The following is a 17837-nucleotide window of genomic DNA, read 5'->3' as shown; positions in this document are numbered from 1 at the left end:
AAATATTCCAGGCATAAAATCAGTGGCCCGCAAGGGACGAAATAGGGTGCAAATAGAATTTGTATATGCCGTACAGGCAAATTCATTTTTGAAACACCCTATATTAGTTGAGCTTAAGTTACGGGCATATATACCTAGCTCTAATGTATTGCGGGTAGGAGTTATCAGGGGAGTAGAGAAGACCTTGACCGAGGATGCTATATTAAAGCACTTAAAGTCTCCTGCTACTATAAAATCTGTAAAGCGTTTGAACCGTCGAATTGTTAACGAAGAAGGCACACAGTATGTACCTACTGGATCTATAAAAGTGGTTTTTCGTGCCCAGAAACTTCCACAGTACGTGTCATTATATCAGGTGCATTTAGAGGTGGAGCCATATGTTTTTTCTCCCATAATCTGTAAAAAATGCCAACGGTACGGTCACGTTGATAAGCATTGCAGAGCAACGAGTCCCAGGTGTGGGAAATGTGCATTGCACCATACTACGGCGAACTGTACGGAAACTTTCTTGCAATGCGTGCATTGTCGCGGCTCCCATTCAACTGGCAATGTTGACTGTCCAACTCACCAACAGCAAGTCCACATTAAAAAGATCATGAGCCATCAGAACTTATCTTTCAAGGACGCTGTACAAAAAGTCCAACCTAGTGAATATAATCTAGTGGACACTTCTCAAAATTTTCCCCCTTTAACTGGGGAGGGGCAGACTCCTACACAGTCGAATCCCCGTAAGAGAAAATTCACACAAGTAATCTTAAAATCACCGAGGCCAGTACCAGCCCCAGGATATGATAAGGAAGGTTATCAAAATTTGGTTCGAGAGATTCCCCGCATGGAGATGGCAGCTTCAAGAAGTACACCTGTTTACGGCGGCGCAAGCCGTCGGTTGGAGGCACCTTTGGACGAACCTGTTGCCACGAGTAGCGCCTCCATGGCGCAACCGCTTTCGTCATTTCATAGGCAAAGAGAATATCTTCAAAGTGGTCTTTATCAATCTATTCAGCAATTGGTACAATTATTGGGTGATCACCCCGCGTTAGCTCATAATGTATTCCAGTTAAGGGATAGGATTTGTAGTTTTATTCAATTCTATGATCAGAATCACTCAATGGAATGCTAGAAGTCTCATGAACAAGCGTCATGAGCTATTTAAATTAATACAGGAAACAGTACCTCACTTTTTAGCTATACAAGAAACTTGGTTTCATCTAGAGTCTCGCATTAAGTATCCAAATTACAAAGTTTTACGTAATGATGGACCCGGTTACGGTGGGGTTGCCTTTTTGGTCCACTCGTCCGTGACATATCGCATCCATTCGAATATTCAGGCCATACCCCATACATATGTTATAGGATTATATTATCTGCATTTTTTACTTGTGAATATATACTGTCCTCCTGAATTTTCCATTACTGAGAGACAATGGAACCAATTCTTTCAACAATTTACTACCGAACCATATGTTTTTATCTTTGGGGACTTTAATCTTCATCACACACTGTGGGGAGGACATTTGGATACACTTCAAGGTACACAGTTCCTTAATGAAGTAAATAACCATGCTTTTGCTATTTTGAATGATGGATCTCCTACGCGTTTGACTGCGCCTTCTGCCCCTCCTAGCGCAGTAGATTTAACATTGTGTAAGCGAAATATGGTGTCTATTGCTACATGGCATACTTTGAGTGATACTTATTCCAGTGATCATTTCCCTATTGTTATTTCTTATGGTGTAGGCAGACCCTTTTCTCCACCGCACCACACATTGCAACATAACATGATTCGATCTTTGAGGAGATTTAAACCACAAATATATACCGCTTACATTGAGGATGCGTTACAAAAAATACCGGAAAATACTTTTTCATATCAAGCTTTACTGCAGATTTTAACAGATTATATTAACCTTCACCACCCCATCAGCGCTTCACCTCCATTATCTGCTAGGAAACCTGTGCATGTTAAGTGGTGGGATGACGAATGTCATTTGCTGATTCAAACTCGTAAAGTACTGTTTCGACAATATAGGCAGCACGCAACACCTGAAAATTACTTCCGACTCAAACGACACATGGCACAAACCCGCCGAATTTTCCATCAAAAACGTCGTGTCGCTTGGAGGGAGTTTATATCGTCCTTCACGCGTCAGGTTCCAATTGCAGACTTGTGGAATGCCATCAGGGCAATCACACGAGTTACGCAGCACTCCCCTGCCAAGACCATCCCAGGTCAAGTATTATCAGATTTTCTTGTTAGAGAGACGCCAGATTTTGTAGTGCCACAGTATGTTCATTCCCAAGACCCACTAGACGCACGTTTTTCCGTATTGCTACAACCCTGCGACTATCAGGAATTAGAGGCAGTACTCCAATCATGCTCAAATTCTTCCCCAGGTCCAGATAATGTATCCTATCAAATGCTCCAATTATTACCTATTAGAGCAAAGAAGGCATTACTAAATAGGTATAATGATATTTTTCGCAATCACAGTACACCGGTTAGTTGGAATGAATTTTTCCTAATTCCCATTCTTAAAAATAAGCAGTTACCCACTGAGGTAACTAATTATCGCGGTATAGTCCTCGGGTCGTGCATCCGTAAAGTCTTTCTAAAGATCTTACTTCGAAGAATCCTTTGGGTATTAGAATACTATAACTTGACGCCTCGATATCAATATGCATTTTTTAAGGGACGCAGTACATCTGATGCATTTAATAGTTTTGTTATCGATTTACTATTAGCTCGTCATAGAAAACATAGTACCATAGCGGTTTTTCTTGATATTCAACGGGCTTATGATGCCGTACCTTTGAACATATTATGGGACAAACTTGCAACTCTTAAGATTCCTGAGGGATTTATTAGCATTCTCAGACAACTTCTGACTTATCAAACACTCCGATTTAAAGCGACACCTTGTACACTACAGCCCCGGCAGGTAAGTAATGGGTTGCCATAGGGTGATATTCTGAGTGGTATTCTTTTCGCTCTTTTTATGAAAGATTTTGAAACGGTCATTTTACGTCATGCTCGAATACAGGCGTATGCTGATGATTTTTTGATTTATTGTACACATGAAGATTTACAGCTCTGTAGACAACATATTAGTTTCACGCTTCATGAGGCTAGAACATGGTTAGAGGCCCATGGGTTAAATCTTTCCATAGCGAAATGTCGAGCAATGATATTTACACATCACCGAACCTATAACCGATCGCCACTTGCTTTTGATCAGTATGAAATACCGGTGGTTAGTCACCATAAATATCTTGGGTTATTTATCGATCAAAAACTTACATGGAAACATCATTTTTTATATTTGCGTTCGAAGAGTGAACGGTATATTCAGGTCATACAGGCCGTAACCCGGAGGCAATGGGGGACAGATCCCGTTGTGGTGCTAGCTTTGTACAAAACCACTATTAGGACGATATTGGACTACGGATCACATATTTTTGACGTAGCTTCTTCTTAACACTTGTCAATATCAAGCAATACGCTCCTGTATTGGAGCTCTAAAGTCCACACCTACCAATGCCCTTTTAGTTGAAGTCTGCGAAGCTCCTTTACAAGTACGTAGAAAAATACTTGCGACGAAATATTTACTTAAAAAGTGTTTTATCACAAGTCATCCTTTAATTCCGAAGTTACAGTTACTCTCGGAGTATTATTCCGTTCGGCGACAGGGTTTACGCAGATTGCCTGTACTGTTTCATGCGTTTAATACATTGAAGTCGAAACAGTGTACCTTAATACACAGTGTTAATTTACTACCCTATACCTTACCCTATCCTGTTTCTTATTTTAAGCCTCAAATAATTTGGCCTATGCGTAATGGCTCTACTAATGTTCCTTGTCTGCAGGAGACCGAGATATGTCCTGTTAAAAGAGTGAAATTTTCTCATATTCCACGAAGCATAAACATTTTTACAGATGGGGCAAAGAACATTAATGGAGTTGGTTCCGCAAGCCTTACTTTTTGTTCAGCGACAGGGATATACGCGAGCTACAATCTATACGGATTCGCTGAGTGCATTACAATCTTTGGTTTCGTATGAGTTATCTTATAATTGGTATATTTACAATGTCAAGAGTCTCCTTTATATGCTGGACAACGTCGGTATTTCCATAACTTTAGTATGGGTACCAGGTCATGTGGGTATCGACGGTAATGAAAAAGCAGATTGTTTTGCAAAACAAGCTTCTCATCTTCCTGTTCCGAATACTAACAATATTGTTCCAGCTTCTGATTATGTAGTTGTTATCCGACAGGAGGGACATCAAGATTGGCAGAATTTCTTTCGTCAGACTGCACAAGTCAAAGGTAACTAGACGACATATTATTAACATCATTCGGTTACGGTTTAATCATGCCCTTACACCACAATATCGATCACGTTTCCATTTAACGCAGGATACAAACTGTTTGTGTGGTACAGATATCCGTAATGGCGACTCTAACCACATTTTCTTTGAATGTTCTGTATATGCTAACCCCCGTAAAAAACTTCTAAATAACCTCAAGCGACTCAAGCAGGTTTTTCCTACCAGTGTTTCTTGTTTGCTCTGTACTCCTACAGTCGAGATTATTCGAGTGTTAAATTTGTTTCTAGATGAAGCCAATATCGTGTTATAATTCTGTCTGTAATGTAGGGTGAGAACGACTCTTGCTTTTCAAGGTTCCATTTGAGTGATTCCTCATATCCTTAGTGTATTACTTGTGAGTGCTATTTTGGATTTTTCGTGTGGGTGAAGCTTTAGACGCAGTGTGCTTGCAAGATTGGAAGTGTCCCGTATGACAACAGGCTACTATAGCAAAATGGGGTTGTTATGTGATATAGTGAAGTGCAGTGTTTTGTGTTTTTCTACTTGCCAGCGCAAGCATCAATTATTGAACTGACAGTTTTCTTTTATACTAGTGTGTTTACATGAGTAAGTGAGTATTGACTGGGTGAAATGTCGTAGACACAGCCCATAAGCATCAGCAAGCAAGCAAGCTCTTTGGCGGAGGCAACGCCTTGCTGAGCTGTGCCGTGCTGCTCTTTGCTGTGCGGTATTTAAAAATGGCTGCTCCCGTCAAGAAGCGTGTAATTGACAGGGAGAGAAATAATCCTGTTGATGGGGATGATGATTCAGGAAGCGATAGCGAGAGCAGTAATGGCATTGATAATATTGAAGGACTGCCATATCAACAGGTAAGGAGTTAGGAAAGCGTTACTTAAATGAAAAATCGCATTATTATGCCGGCAAGACTGTATGCACATATGGCAGGTTGTCGTTGAGAGCTCCCGGTACTATGTTCTAAGAGAAAAGACGGTCCATATTTAGGTTATGCCGAAAGAACATTACCATATATTGTATATTTTTTGTACTAACCCTCGAGCGGGCGCGCGGCGTACTTTGTACACGTAAGGAATAGCTGTTTTTATGTTACCAAGGTAAACTTTTATGTGCTAAATCACAGTTTAAATAAACAAATATAGAATAAACTTACATTATATGAATCCAATGAATCCAATCACTGTTTAATTAACTAATACCGGTAATGAAATAAACTTTCATTATATCACTATGTTCGTGCAGCTGATGGCTGACTTATGTTTATCTGGTCCTATGCTTTTCGCAAGCACGCACTGCACAACGAGACACTTTCATTACAATATAAAATGGCATAGGCTATCAGTAACGAGACAGTATCACTTATCACCATGCTCTTTCGATCTGCTCTGTTAATTGTCTTGCCCATTTTCGATGACTGCTCGACACTTATCACATGCATGCTTTGTTTTCACATGCCTTTTATTACAAGCAAAGCTATGGCATGAATCACTCCTTATAGTGGTAAAGGTATCTTATGCTCGACCAGATATCACACACTGTCCTCTCTTGATAACTGGCTCCTCAATTCTTTCAACCTGTGGTTCATTGTATTTCTGTAGGAAAGTTGCTTTGCTGGCAGGAAGTGAAGGAACAGCTGTTTGCACTAGCTGAGGTTTTGCGAGGGAAAATGCGAAGTCTTTCATGTAAGCCCTCTTCCTTTTTGGATTTGCCTCATTTGCATGCAAAATGATTTGAGCATTGATTCCTGCTATATCCATACCATCTTACTAATGAACGGTGTACAACTTTTATACAAGGTTTATACACTGTTTATGTGAAATTCATTACTGATAAACCGTGCATAAGCCTCCTGTGTATACATCTGTTATAGTTATTCATTGAATTGCCTATACAGACGTTGCCTACGAGATATACAAGGCCGGGACATACACCTAGCCACTAATTTGTGGCTGAAAAATCGGCCCGACCGTGTTCACGGTTTGGCCGCTAGATGTCAGATTTCTGTTCTGTTCTTGGCAGACTTTAACATTGTGATATGCAGAGTAATTGTGATGCTTTGTTGGTTTTGTGCAATTTATTGTGAATATTGTTTCTGTCGGTGAGAGTCTGTGAGGTTGAGAAGAAGGTGCACTGTTGTGTACCTCTCTGTATTTCGGATGACACTAAAAAAGCATGAAAATTGACGTTGCATAGTTTCCCTTCCGAGTGCGGTTTAAGGGAGAAATGGAAGCAAACTATTTCTAGGCAAGGTGATATAGTAGGATCTCTTTAGGTACCTAGCAATTCTCATAAAACACATTTCAGTGTAAGCATATCAATCAAACTTCCTTCTGTTTTCATTGTGTATCCTGTTCACAAACAGGAAAATGTCAAATGCAGGAAGCGTCCAGCTCCCAAAAATGATGTATTGCCATCAAAATTTTTTTTGCTAGTGGCTTTGTCGCACCGACACAGATAGGTCTTATGGCGACGATGGAATAGGAAAAGCCTAGGAGTGGGAAGGAAGCGGCCGTGGCCTTAATTAAGGTACAGCCCCAGCATTTGCCTGGTGTAAAAATGGGAAACCACGGAAAACCATCTTCAGGGCTGCCGACAGTGTGATTCAAACCGACTATCTCCCGGATGCAAGCTCACAGCCGCGCGCCCCTAACCGCACGGCCAACTTGCCCGGTCCTTCAAAATTTAATAAACGTTCTGATTCAGATAACGATGAACATATATCTTCATACGTCAGCCACAAACGAAAAAGGAGTACAAGTCTCGTTTCTATATCAAAGAAAGTCTAAGAGTATCTCTGTTAAATCTTAAAGAAAAGTACGGATGAGAAAATTAAATACCAGATTACAGAAAAGCAATCTGTAAATTGAGAAGTAGGATACGCACAATTAGAATTAAAGAAGGTTCAACCTATTCAATACAAAATGTGTTGTACAAGGTGTTCACTACATATTATTAGTAATAGTAGGTGTTCACAACATATTATTATTAGTAATAGTAGTAATAATAAATATGTTGTGAACACCTTGTACAACACATTTTGTATTGAATAGGTTGAACCTTAATTCTAATTGTGAATCTCAGTTCAATATGGGAAAATGAAGTTCTTAACTTATAAGTAGGATACGAGAGCTTTATTCCTGTTAGAACAAATTTAATTTTCTTCTTCTTTCTTCAGCCGTTTACCCTCTAGGGTCGGTTTTTCCATCGGACTCAGCAAGGGATCCCACCTCTACCGCCTCAAGGGTAGGGTCCTGGAGCACTAGACTTCGGGTCGGGGGATACAGCTGGGGAGGATGACCAGTACCTCGCCCAGGCAGGTATGCTATGCTGAACAGGGGCCTTGTGGAGGGATGGGAAGATTGGAAAGGACAGGCAGAGAAGAGGGAAGGAAGCGGCTGTGGCCTTAAGTTAGGTACTATCCCGGCATTTGCCTGGAGGAAAAGTGGGAAACCACGGAAAAACACTTCCAGGATGGCTGAGCTGGGAATCGAACCCATCTCTACTCAGTTGACCTCCCGAGGCTGAGTGGACCCGTTACAGCCCTCGTACCACTTTTCAAATTTCGTGGCAGGGCCGGGAATCGAACCCGGACCTCCGGGAGTGACAGCTAATCACACTAACTACTATACCACAGAGGCGAACACAAATTTAATTTTACGGGAAGAAAAAAGAGAAATACGGTGAAACGCCGCTAAATATTTGCGTAACGGGCATAACATCCTCTCACCAAACAGCGGCTTCAATACGAATGTCAAAATATCAGATGTGCAGAGGAAAAGATTGGATCGCTGATAATTGGTGAAAGGGCGATTAAACCCAAAGTTATTTATGACCGCAATCGCGATCCGCTTATCGGATACTCTGAGGCACAATTAAAGGTATAGGTAAGAAGTGACAAACTCGCTATCAGATTTCTCTGCTTCTTTCGTGAGTTACTTATTTCGTTAAGGCATATTGTAAGAAATACGTTGTAGAAAATAAGTCAAACAATTGCTCTTGGTCTATCTTTGATCTCATATCTGTTTGCTGCCTTGTGAAATTACTAGTTTTAATGAATTTTTATAGTTTTTCATATTTGAACGTTTTGCAATGAGCGGGTGAGACAGAATAGTAAAGAGAACTCTAGCGGCGCTTGTCGGAAGTATTTCGTGGACAAGTTTAGTGTGCTGTATTTCCTGGCTTTGTATATCTCGTAGGCAACGATACAGACCAGGATCCTTGTATAAGCGATGTATAGCAGCGAGTAGCGGAAAAAGAAACGAGTAAGCAGTTTATTTTCGTGGTATTTACTGTCTGCAGTAATATAATCGTGGTGAAATATTAGACTTACCCATTTAACATTGAACACACATTGAAAGAATGGAGATAACAATGATCTTAACAATATTTTAAACATAGAAGACATAACGTACACCATTTAGAGGAATTTAGAGACGGAATGACAATGAAAAACTATAACAGAAATGACGGTTGGTCATATTTTTGTGTAATAATGTGTTGCTGCTTAATAGATAATACGTTAATAGATAGTACGTAATATGATTTCCATACTTTGTAGTTGAATACGCAGATATATGATGTATAAATGCTTAAAAGAAACTTATTTGATCAAACCTTTCTTTTAGCTACAAAGCAGTTTTTCCTTTCTCCTGAAAAGTACCGGTAAGGATTTTGGAATGTGTACCCTTTTCAACTCACCAATTCAATTACAATGCCTATGTTTTCCGTACTATCCCAGTTGGGAGATCTTGATCTTTTCTTAAGCTTTTCCCTTTCTTTCATGGTGTTCATTACACAAGCAAGCTGGAATTCAAGAGGAAAAATTGGGGTAACCATTTGTTTACAGGTTGGGGAGTTAGGGATTGGAATAACTTACCAAGAGACATGTTCAATAAATTTCCAATTTCTTTGCAATCATTTAAGAAAAGGTTGTGAAAACAACAGAGAGGGGAAACTGCCATCTGGGCAACTGTCCAAAATGCAGATCAGTAGTGATTGATTGATTGATTGATTGATTGATTGATTGATTGATTGATTGATTGATTGATTGATTGATTGATTGATTGATTGAAATTTTGATATCAATATAAGCCAATTCCCAGCTGTCTCACTTTGTGATCATAAAGGCGGTGAAAATTCGAAATACGTCAGTGAACTACAGGAAGATATTCCTACGACTTGGAACGAGTGTATACGTGCTGTATAGTTATACAATGCGTATACCACATTTATTAGTAAGAAAAATATACAATGCTTATAAGGGGTTTATTCACTATATATCTATATAAGTGTTAAACAACTGTATAAGGACTTTTTACTAGTAAGACGGATAGAATACGACCAATATACGTGCAACAGAATACGCATCTCCCAGTTGATCGACTGTGGCGATTTCACCCTTGGTTAAATTGTAATTCAAAACTATCTCTTGTTTACCTGTGTTCCAGAATCGTGCATATTTGAAAGCAGTAAAAATGCCCTTTTTTTCGGTGTTGAACCCTGGATCTTGGTTGAGTAGCCACTCAACTTTGTTGTCAGTCAGCTTTGATCTCGCCCTGTGTGGAGGGACAAGAACCCCCTTGTTACGTTGCTGAAAAGGTAACGAAATATAAATGACGGGAATATTACTTACATGATAGGGCGCCTGGCATACTTTGTACACTAAGATGACAAATTCGCTGTTTATTTTATTTTACTGGTGCTCTCATGGGTGTATGTTATCACTATGCTAGCTGAAACAATGATGAAGTAATAGGTACGAGTTGCAATTGTAGAATAACAATGGAACGATAAAAGGCAATGTTATTTCTTGTTGGCCTGCTCAAGTGTTAATAAATCTATTTTCACGTTTCAGACATTAAACCCCTTTTTGTGGGAATAAAGGAGGAAATGGAGTCTTAAAGGAAGTAGATGAATATTGTTACTAGGGTAGTAAAATAACAATGGCAGAAGTAAGGATAACATAAAATGCAGACTAGAAAAAACAAGGAGGAGCTTTCTTAAGAAAAGAAATTCCCTCTCTTCAAACATTGGTGTAAGAATTTGAAAGATGTTTCTGAAGACTTTCATGTGGAGCATGGCATTGTATGGAAGTGAAACATGGATGATAACCAACTTGGAAAGAAAGAGAATGGAAACTTTTGAAATGTGGTGTGCAGAAGAATGCTGATAGATCGAAGCACGAATGAAGAGATACTGAATCGATTTGGTGAGAGGAGATCGATCTGGCTAAATTTGACAAGAAGAAGAGATAGAATGATTGAACACATCTTAAGACACCAAAGACTTGTTCACATGGTTTTTGGGGGAAGTGTAGTTGGTAAGAACAGTAGGGTTAGGCGAAGGTATGAATATGACAAGCAGATTAGAGCAGATGTAGGATGCAATAGTTACGTAGAAATGAAAAGGTTAGCACAGGATAGGGCGGCATGGAAAGCTGCATCACACCAGTCTCTGGACTGATGACTCAAACGATGTCTGCTTAGCGTCATTCAATGTATGGTATACAGTTGATTTATGTATGTAGTGTACTGATCATCAAATACTGCATTGACTTTATCCGTAGTAGTTACAACACGGGAACTTGAAGATCATTCAAATGAAATTAGTTTGAAGTGCAATAGGAAATTGGTTTGAGAGATGCCTTTTATATACAATATAAGATATGCAAGTGGAATCAGAGATGAGGCCTTTCGTGGATGATGTTATTCTGCATAGAGTAATAAATAAGTTACAAAATTGTGAGCAATTGCAAAAGGACGTCGATAATGTTGTGAGATCGACAGTAGGCAATGGTATGATCATAAACAGGGTTAAAAGTGAGGTTGTGAATTTCACTAATAATAGTAAAAGTCCTCTCGGTTTTGATTACTTGATTGGTTTGGTGAAAGTTCCTTATGGGGATAGTGATGTTAATATAAGGCAGTGTCTCCCCAGACATTTTCATCACTCAGTCGCTATGAAGTGCCATTTGCGTTTGTAACTTCATGCAGAAACGAGTGCTCGTGTTCAATTCTATGCTAATCCATACGCCGCTCACGCACGACACTTCGCGATTAAACTCCAGTGTAATTGATGCAATTTTGTTTACAATAATGAAGATTAAGTAAACAATTTTACAGTATTTACGTTGTAATTAGGAGCACCTAATGACTCAAATATGTATAATATTATGTAACTATCGTACTGTATGTCTCTGTTATGTTAGCTGGGCGGTCTGTAAAAACGTCCTAGGTAGAACACTGTAAGGAAAGATCTTCATTAGTGTATTCACATAAATAGGATTGAAAATAAAGGGTACAGATCTCTGCACATGATTATGAGGGTATTTAGGGGTTGTAGTAAGGATGTAAAGGAAAATGAAATGTCGTATGGCTTTTTTAGTGCCGGGATATCCCAGGACGGGTTCGGCTCGCCAGGTGCAGGTCTTTCTTATTGACGTCCGTAGGCAACCTGCGCATCGTGATGAGGACGAATGATGATGAAGACAACACATACACAGCTCCCGTGCCATTGGAATTAACCAATTACGGTTAAAATCCTCGACCCGGGACCCTCTGAACCGAAGGCCAGTACGCTGACCGTTCAGCCAACGAGTCGGACGATGTAAAGGAGAGGGCATATAAGTCTCTTATAAGACCCCAACTGGAGATGGTTCCAGAGTACTGGAAAAAATTCAAATGAAAGCCGCTCAATTTGTTCTTGGTGATTTCCGACAAAAGAGTAGCGTTATAAAACAAAATGTTGCAAAGTTGGGGCTAGGGAAGACTTAGGAGAAAGGGGCGAGCTAGTCGACTAAGCGGTATGTTGCGACTATTCTCATTTTAAAACCTTTATTGAAGATCAATTGAAAGTAAAAACAATAAATTTATTATTCTACGTATTCAATACTCAACTAGCTTACAAAATTAGGGTTTCATGCTTATTTTATTGCTAAACGATTCAAAAAACATGTTACATGCTTCGCTAATTTTCTGAGCATCTTCAGCCACTTTTAGAACTTCAAGGCTAGTTAGGAATATTGACCTAGAACTATACAATTGATTTGTCATTAGCAAGCTTCAAAATAATGCAATTTTTAAGAAAACATGGTTAAATACAATTTTCTTGTATATTGTGTCAAGTCGTTATCTAAGTATAACAGTTATTTACATTCAGTTAAAACTATTACAATTTTCTTGTATATTACATCAGAATGGCTGGTCTAAGTATAATAGTTAATAACATTCAATTAAAACTAGAGGGAAGAATATTCAAATCAAATCAAAATCTCTATTTGCAAATGAGGTGTCTACCTCGGTGACAAGCTTAAATTAACAAGAGAAGAAGAATATTTTTCTAGAATACAATAATATAAAATTTATGCTAACAATTTTTTCTATTAAACAGATCATGTGCAAGTAGGGTAGCATCCTGCTTCATGAATTTACTGAGCTCAGAACACTTTAAGCAAGCCTTGGACCTATGGGAGTAATGGAGTCCCACTCCCATTTGACAGGCGAGGGACTCCTTGGAAACAACTTGGCGAACGAAATGGAATTCGATGGGGAGCTATCAATATTAATGGGACTTATGGAAGAAAGAAGGTAGAACTGGCTGAGTCAGCAAAGAGGACGCATCTGAATGTGCTAGGAGTAAGTGATATTCGGGTAAGGGGAGATAATGAGGAAGAGATAGGAGATTATAAAGTGTACCTGACGGGTGTTAGAAAGGGGAAGGGCAGAGTCTGGGGTAGGGCTCTTTATCAGGAATACCATTGCACGCAACATAGTTTCTGTTAGGCACGTAAATGAGCGAATGATGTGGGTAGATTTGTCAGTTGGAGGAATTAGGACAAGAATTGTGTCCATGTATTCACCATGTGAGGGTGCAGATGAGGATGAAGTTGACAAGTTTTATGAAGCATTGAGTGACATCGTGGTCAGGGTCAACAGCAAGGATAGAATAGTGCTAAAGGGCGATTTCAATGCGAGAGTTGGGAATAGAACTGAAGGATGCGAAAGGGTGATTGGTAAATGTGGGGAAGATATGGAAGCTAATAGGAATGGGAAGAGTTTGCTGGACGTCTGTGCTAGTATGCGTTTTACCGGGCGAGTTGGCCGTGCGCGTAGAGGCGCGCGGCTGTGAGCTTGCATCCGGGAGATAGTAGGTTCGAATCCCGCTATCGGCAGCCCTGAAAATGGTTTTCCGTGGTTTCCCATTTTCACACCAGGCAAATGCTGGGGCTGTACCTTAATTAAGGCCACGGCCGCTTCCTTCCAACTCCTAGGCCTTTCCGATCCCATCGTCGCCATAAGACCTCTCTGTGTCGGTGCGACGTAAAGCCCCTAGCAAAAAAAAAAAAATGCGTTTAGCTGTTACGAATACATTCTTCAAGCATAAGGCTATTCACCGCTACACATGGGAGGCTAGGGGTACCAGATCCATAATAGACTATATCTTAACAGACTTTGAATTCAGGAAATCTGTTAGGAATGTACGAGTTTTTCGCGGATTTTTCGATGATACAGACCACTATCTGATCTGTAGTGAACTAAGTATCTCTAGGCCTAGGGTAGAGAAAGTGAAATCTGTCTGCAAACGAATAAGGGTAGAAAATCTTCAGGACGAGGAAATTAGAAGTACATGGATACGATTAGTGAGAAGTTTCCAACAGTAGACATTATGCAGGTTCAGGATATAGAAAGTGAATGGGTGGCATACAGGGATGCTGTAGTAGAAACAGCAAGGGAATCCCTAGGAACAACTGTGTGTAAAGATGGGAAAAGGCGAACATCTTGGTGGAATGATGAAGTGAGAGCAGCCTGTAAACATAAAAAGAAGGCTTATCAGAAGTGGCTCCAAACAAGGGCTGAGGCAGACAGGGATTTGTACGTAGATAAAAGAAACAGAGCAAAACAAATAGTTGTTGAATCCAAAAAGAAGTCATGGGAAGATTTTGGTAATAACCTGGAAAGGCTCGGTCAAGCAGCAGGGAAACCTTTCTGGACAGTAATAAAGAATCTTAGGAAGGGAGGGAAAAAGGAAATGAACAGTGTTTTGAGTAATTCAGGTGAACTCATAATAGATCCTAGGGAATCACTGGAGAGGTGGAGGGAATATTTTGAACATCATCTCAATGTAAAAGGAAATCATCCTGCTGGTGTTGTGAACAGCCAAGCTCATGGGGAGGAGGAAAATGATGTTGGTGAAATTATGCTTGAGGAAGTGGAAAGGATAGTAAATAAACTCCATTGTCATAAGGCAGCAGGAATAGATGAAATTAGACCTAAAATGGTGAAGTATAGTGGGAAGGCAGGGATGAAATGGCTTCATAGAGTAGTAGAATTAGCATGGAGTGTTGGTAAGGTACCTTCAGATTGGACAAAAGCAGTAATTGCACCTATCTATAAGCAAGGGAACAGGAAGGATTGCAACAACTATTGAGGTATCTCATTGATTAGTATACCAGGCAAAGTATTCACTGGCATCTTGGAAGGGAGGGTGCGATCAGTCTTTGAGAGGAAGTTGGATGAAAACCAGTGTGGTTTCAGACCACAGAGAGGCTGTCAGGATCAGATTTTCAGTATGCGCCAGGTAATTGAAAAATGCTACAAGAGGAATAAGCAGTTGTGTTAATGTTTCGTAGATCTAGAGAAAGCATATGACAGGGTACCGTACCGAGGAAAAAGTTGTTCGCTATACTGGGGGACTGTGGAATTAAAGGTAGATTATTAAAATCAAAGGCATTTATGTTGACAATTGGGCTTCAGTAAGAATTGATGGTAGAATGAGTTCTTGGTTCAGGGTACTTACAGGGGTTAGAAAAGGCTGTAATCTTTCACCTTTGCTGTTCGTAGTTTACATGGATCATCTGCTGAAAGGTATAAAATGGCAGGGAGTGATTTAGTTAGGTGGAAATGTAGTAAGCAGTTTGGCCTGTGCTGACGACTTGGTCTTAATGGCAGACTGTGCCGAAAGCCTGCAGTCTAATATCTTGGAACTTGAAAATAGTTGCAATGATTATGGTATGAAATTAGCCTCTCGAAGACTAAATTGATGTCAGTAATTAAGAAATTCAGCAGAATTGAATGTCTGATTGGTGATAGAAAGCTAGAACAGGTCGATAATTTCAAGTATTTAGGTTGTGTGTTCTCCCAGGATGGTAATATAGTGAGATTGAATCAAGGTGTAGTAAAGCTAATGCAGTGAGCTCGCAGTTGCGATCAGCAGTATTCTGTAAGAAGGAAGTCAGCTCCCAGACGAAACTAGTCCTTACATCGGTCTGTTTTCAGACCAACTTTGCTTTACGGGAGCGAAAGCTGGGTGGACTCAGGATATCTTATTCATAAGTTAGAAGTAACAGACATGAAAGTAGCAAGAATGATTGCTGGTACAAACAGGTGGGAACAATGGCAGGATGGTACTCGGAATGAGGAGATAAAGGCTAATTTAGGAATGAACTCTATGGATGAAGCTGTACGCATAAACCGGCTTCGGTGGTGGGGTCATGTGAGGCGAATGGAGGAGGATAGGTTACGTAGGAGAATAATGGACTCTGCTATGGAGGGTAAAAGAAGTAGAGGTAGACCAAGACGACGATGGTTAGACTGGGTTTCTAACGATTTAAAGATAAGAGGTATAGAATTAAATGAGGCCACAACACTATTTATTTGCAAATCGTGGATTGTGGCGACGTTTAGTAAATTCTCAGAGGCTTGCAGACTGAATGCTGAAAGGCATAACAGTCTATAATGATAATGTATGTATGTATGTATCATATCATATTGTTTACAAAATTCTACTTATAATATCTGCTATACTTACAATCATAGTCAACTCATATACAGTATGTGGAATACTTCAAATAATACTATGCAAGTGGTATAAGATTAAAATTTACATTGCATTTATTTATTTATTTTTTACCCATTTTCAAACTTAAGTAGCATAACTACCTGCTGCGTCTTAACCAGAGCCCCTTTTGCCACCACTTTTCAGAGTTCCTGAAGGGCCTTCACAGCTACTGTAGCGGTCCCAGGGCCCTCGAAGTCCCCACTGTACTTCACCCCTATAGGCAGTTCCGTACTTTGGCTGTCCAAACTCCATGGATCAGGGGATGGAATTAATTTTTTTCACACACACTTTTTATTTACAATAGCCTGCACTGGTCGAATGCTCTCTAACGTTTCATTTAATTTCCCTGTTGCTGTTTATTCTCTTCTTGAATATCTGTACAGATTTTGGAAAAGGATCAAACACTACCCCTGGTAAACTGTTCCACTCCTTCAAGCCCTTCCCAATGAATGAAAATTTACCCCAATCGCTTCAGCTAAAATTCCTTCTAATTTTATACTTGTGGACTGCCGATATAATTAAGGATCAAACACTACGCCTAGTAAACTGTTCCACTCCTTCACGCCCTTCCCAATGAATGAAAATTTACCCCAATCGCTTCTGCTAAAATTCCTTCTAATTTTATACTTGTGGTCTGCCGATATAATTATTTTCCAACTGAAGCCTCTCACGGATTTCTCCCCATGCTTCTTCTGTATAGGCTCTATTTAATCCTATAAGTCTAGTTTTCTCCCTTTTCTTACTTAAAGTTTCCCACCCAAGTTCCCCTAACATTTCTGATACACTACTTTTTCTCCTGGAATCCCCTGTTACACATCTTGCTGCTTTACTCTGCACACTATCTATTTCTTTTATTAGGTATTCTTGGTGAGGACCCCAAACACTGTTTGCATATTCCAATAATGGACAAACATTACTTTTTTCTTTTAATTCTTTGTTGCATCCTTTAAGTAGCCTCATTATGACATGTAACGATCTGTATGCTTTCCCAACAATGTCATCAACGTGACCCTTCCAGTGCAAATTACTTTCAAATCTCACACCTAAGTATTTGCACTTGCCATCTTTTGGGATAACTACCTCATCCAAAGTATATTCAAATTCAGTTTTAAAGCTCCTGTTTGTAAATGTTGTAACAGTTGATTTGCCTCCATTAACCTTCATATTATTTTCTTCAACCCATTGTTGGATACTCTCAAGGTCCCTTTGTAATTCTGAACAATCCTCAATGTTATTTATTTCCCTATAAACAATTATGTCATCTGCATACAATTTTATTTTTGATGTTATGTTGTTCCCTAAATCATTTGTATATATTAAGAAAAGTAAGGGACCAATTATACTACCCTGTGCAATTCCCTTCCAAACTTTCTCTTCCTGTGGTATATTATTTCCTACTTTGACTTTCTGAACCCTTGAATTTAAAAATGTTCTTATCCAACATATCCTTACGTCCAATCCTATTCCCTCCAATTTCTTTAATAATATTCCATGTTCCACTCTATCAAAGGCTTTGGAAAGATCTATGGCTATGCAATCTAACTGGCCTGTTGAATACAACTGATCTGATATGTCCTGCTGAAATCCCACCAGTTGTGCCTCACAAGAAAATTTCTTTCTAAATCCATACTGGCTTCTCGTGAACCAATTTTTATCACAT

General features: G+C 39.6%; 1 protein-coding gene across 2 annotated transcripts in view; it reads left to right on the top strand.

Annotated features, from left to right (window-relative positions):
* The first annotated feature begins 5041 nt into the window (after positions 1–5041).
* The window catches only part of LOC136877190 (protein BCCIP homolog), a 191431-nt gene continuing 178635 nt past the window's right edge, over positions 5042–17837 (top strand). For both annotated transcript variants that reach the window (XR_010860735.1, XM_067151000.2), the window contains exon 1: positions 5042–5196. Coding sequence is in view for 1 of the 2 variants with exons in the window: in XM_067151000.2 (XP_067007101.1) it covers positions 5065–5196 (132 nt within the window). In the remaining variant the exon portion in view is untranslated. The remainder of the gene's footprint in view (positions 5197–17837) is intronic.

This window comes from Anabrus simplex, chromosome 7, assembly GCF_040414725.1.
Source record: "Anabrus simplex isolate iqAnaSimp1 chromosome 7, ASM4041472v1, whole genome shotgun sequence".
In the NCBI taxonomy this organism is placed as follows: Eukaryota; Metazoa; Arthropoda; class Insecta; order Orthoptera; family Tettigoniidae; genus Anabrus; species Anabrus simplex.
This window is presented reverse-complemented; position numbering and strand designations above follow the sequence as displayed.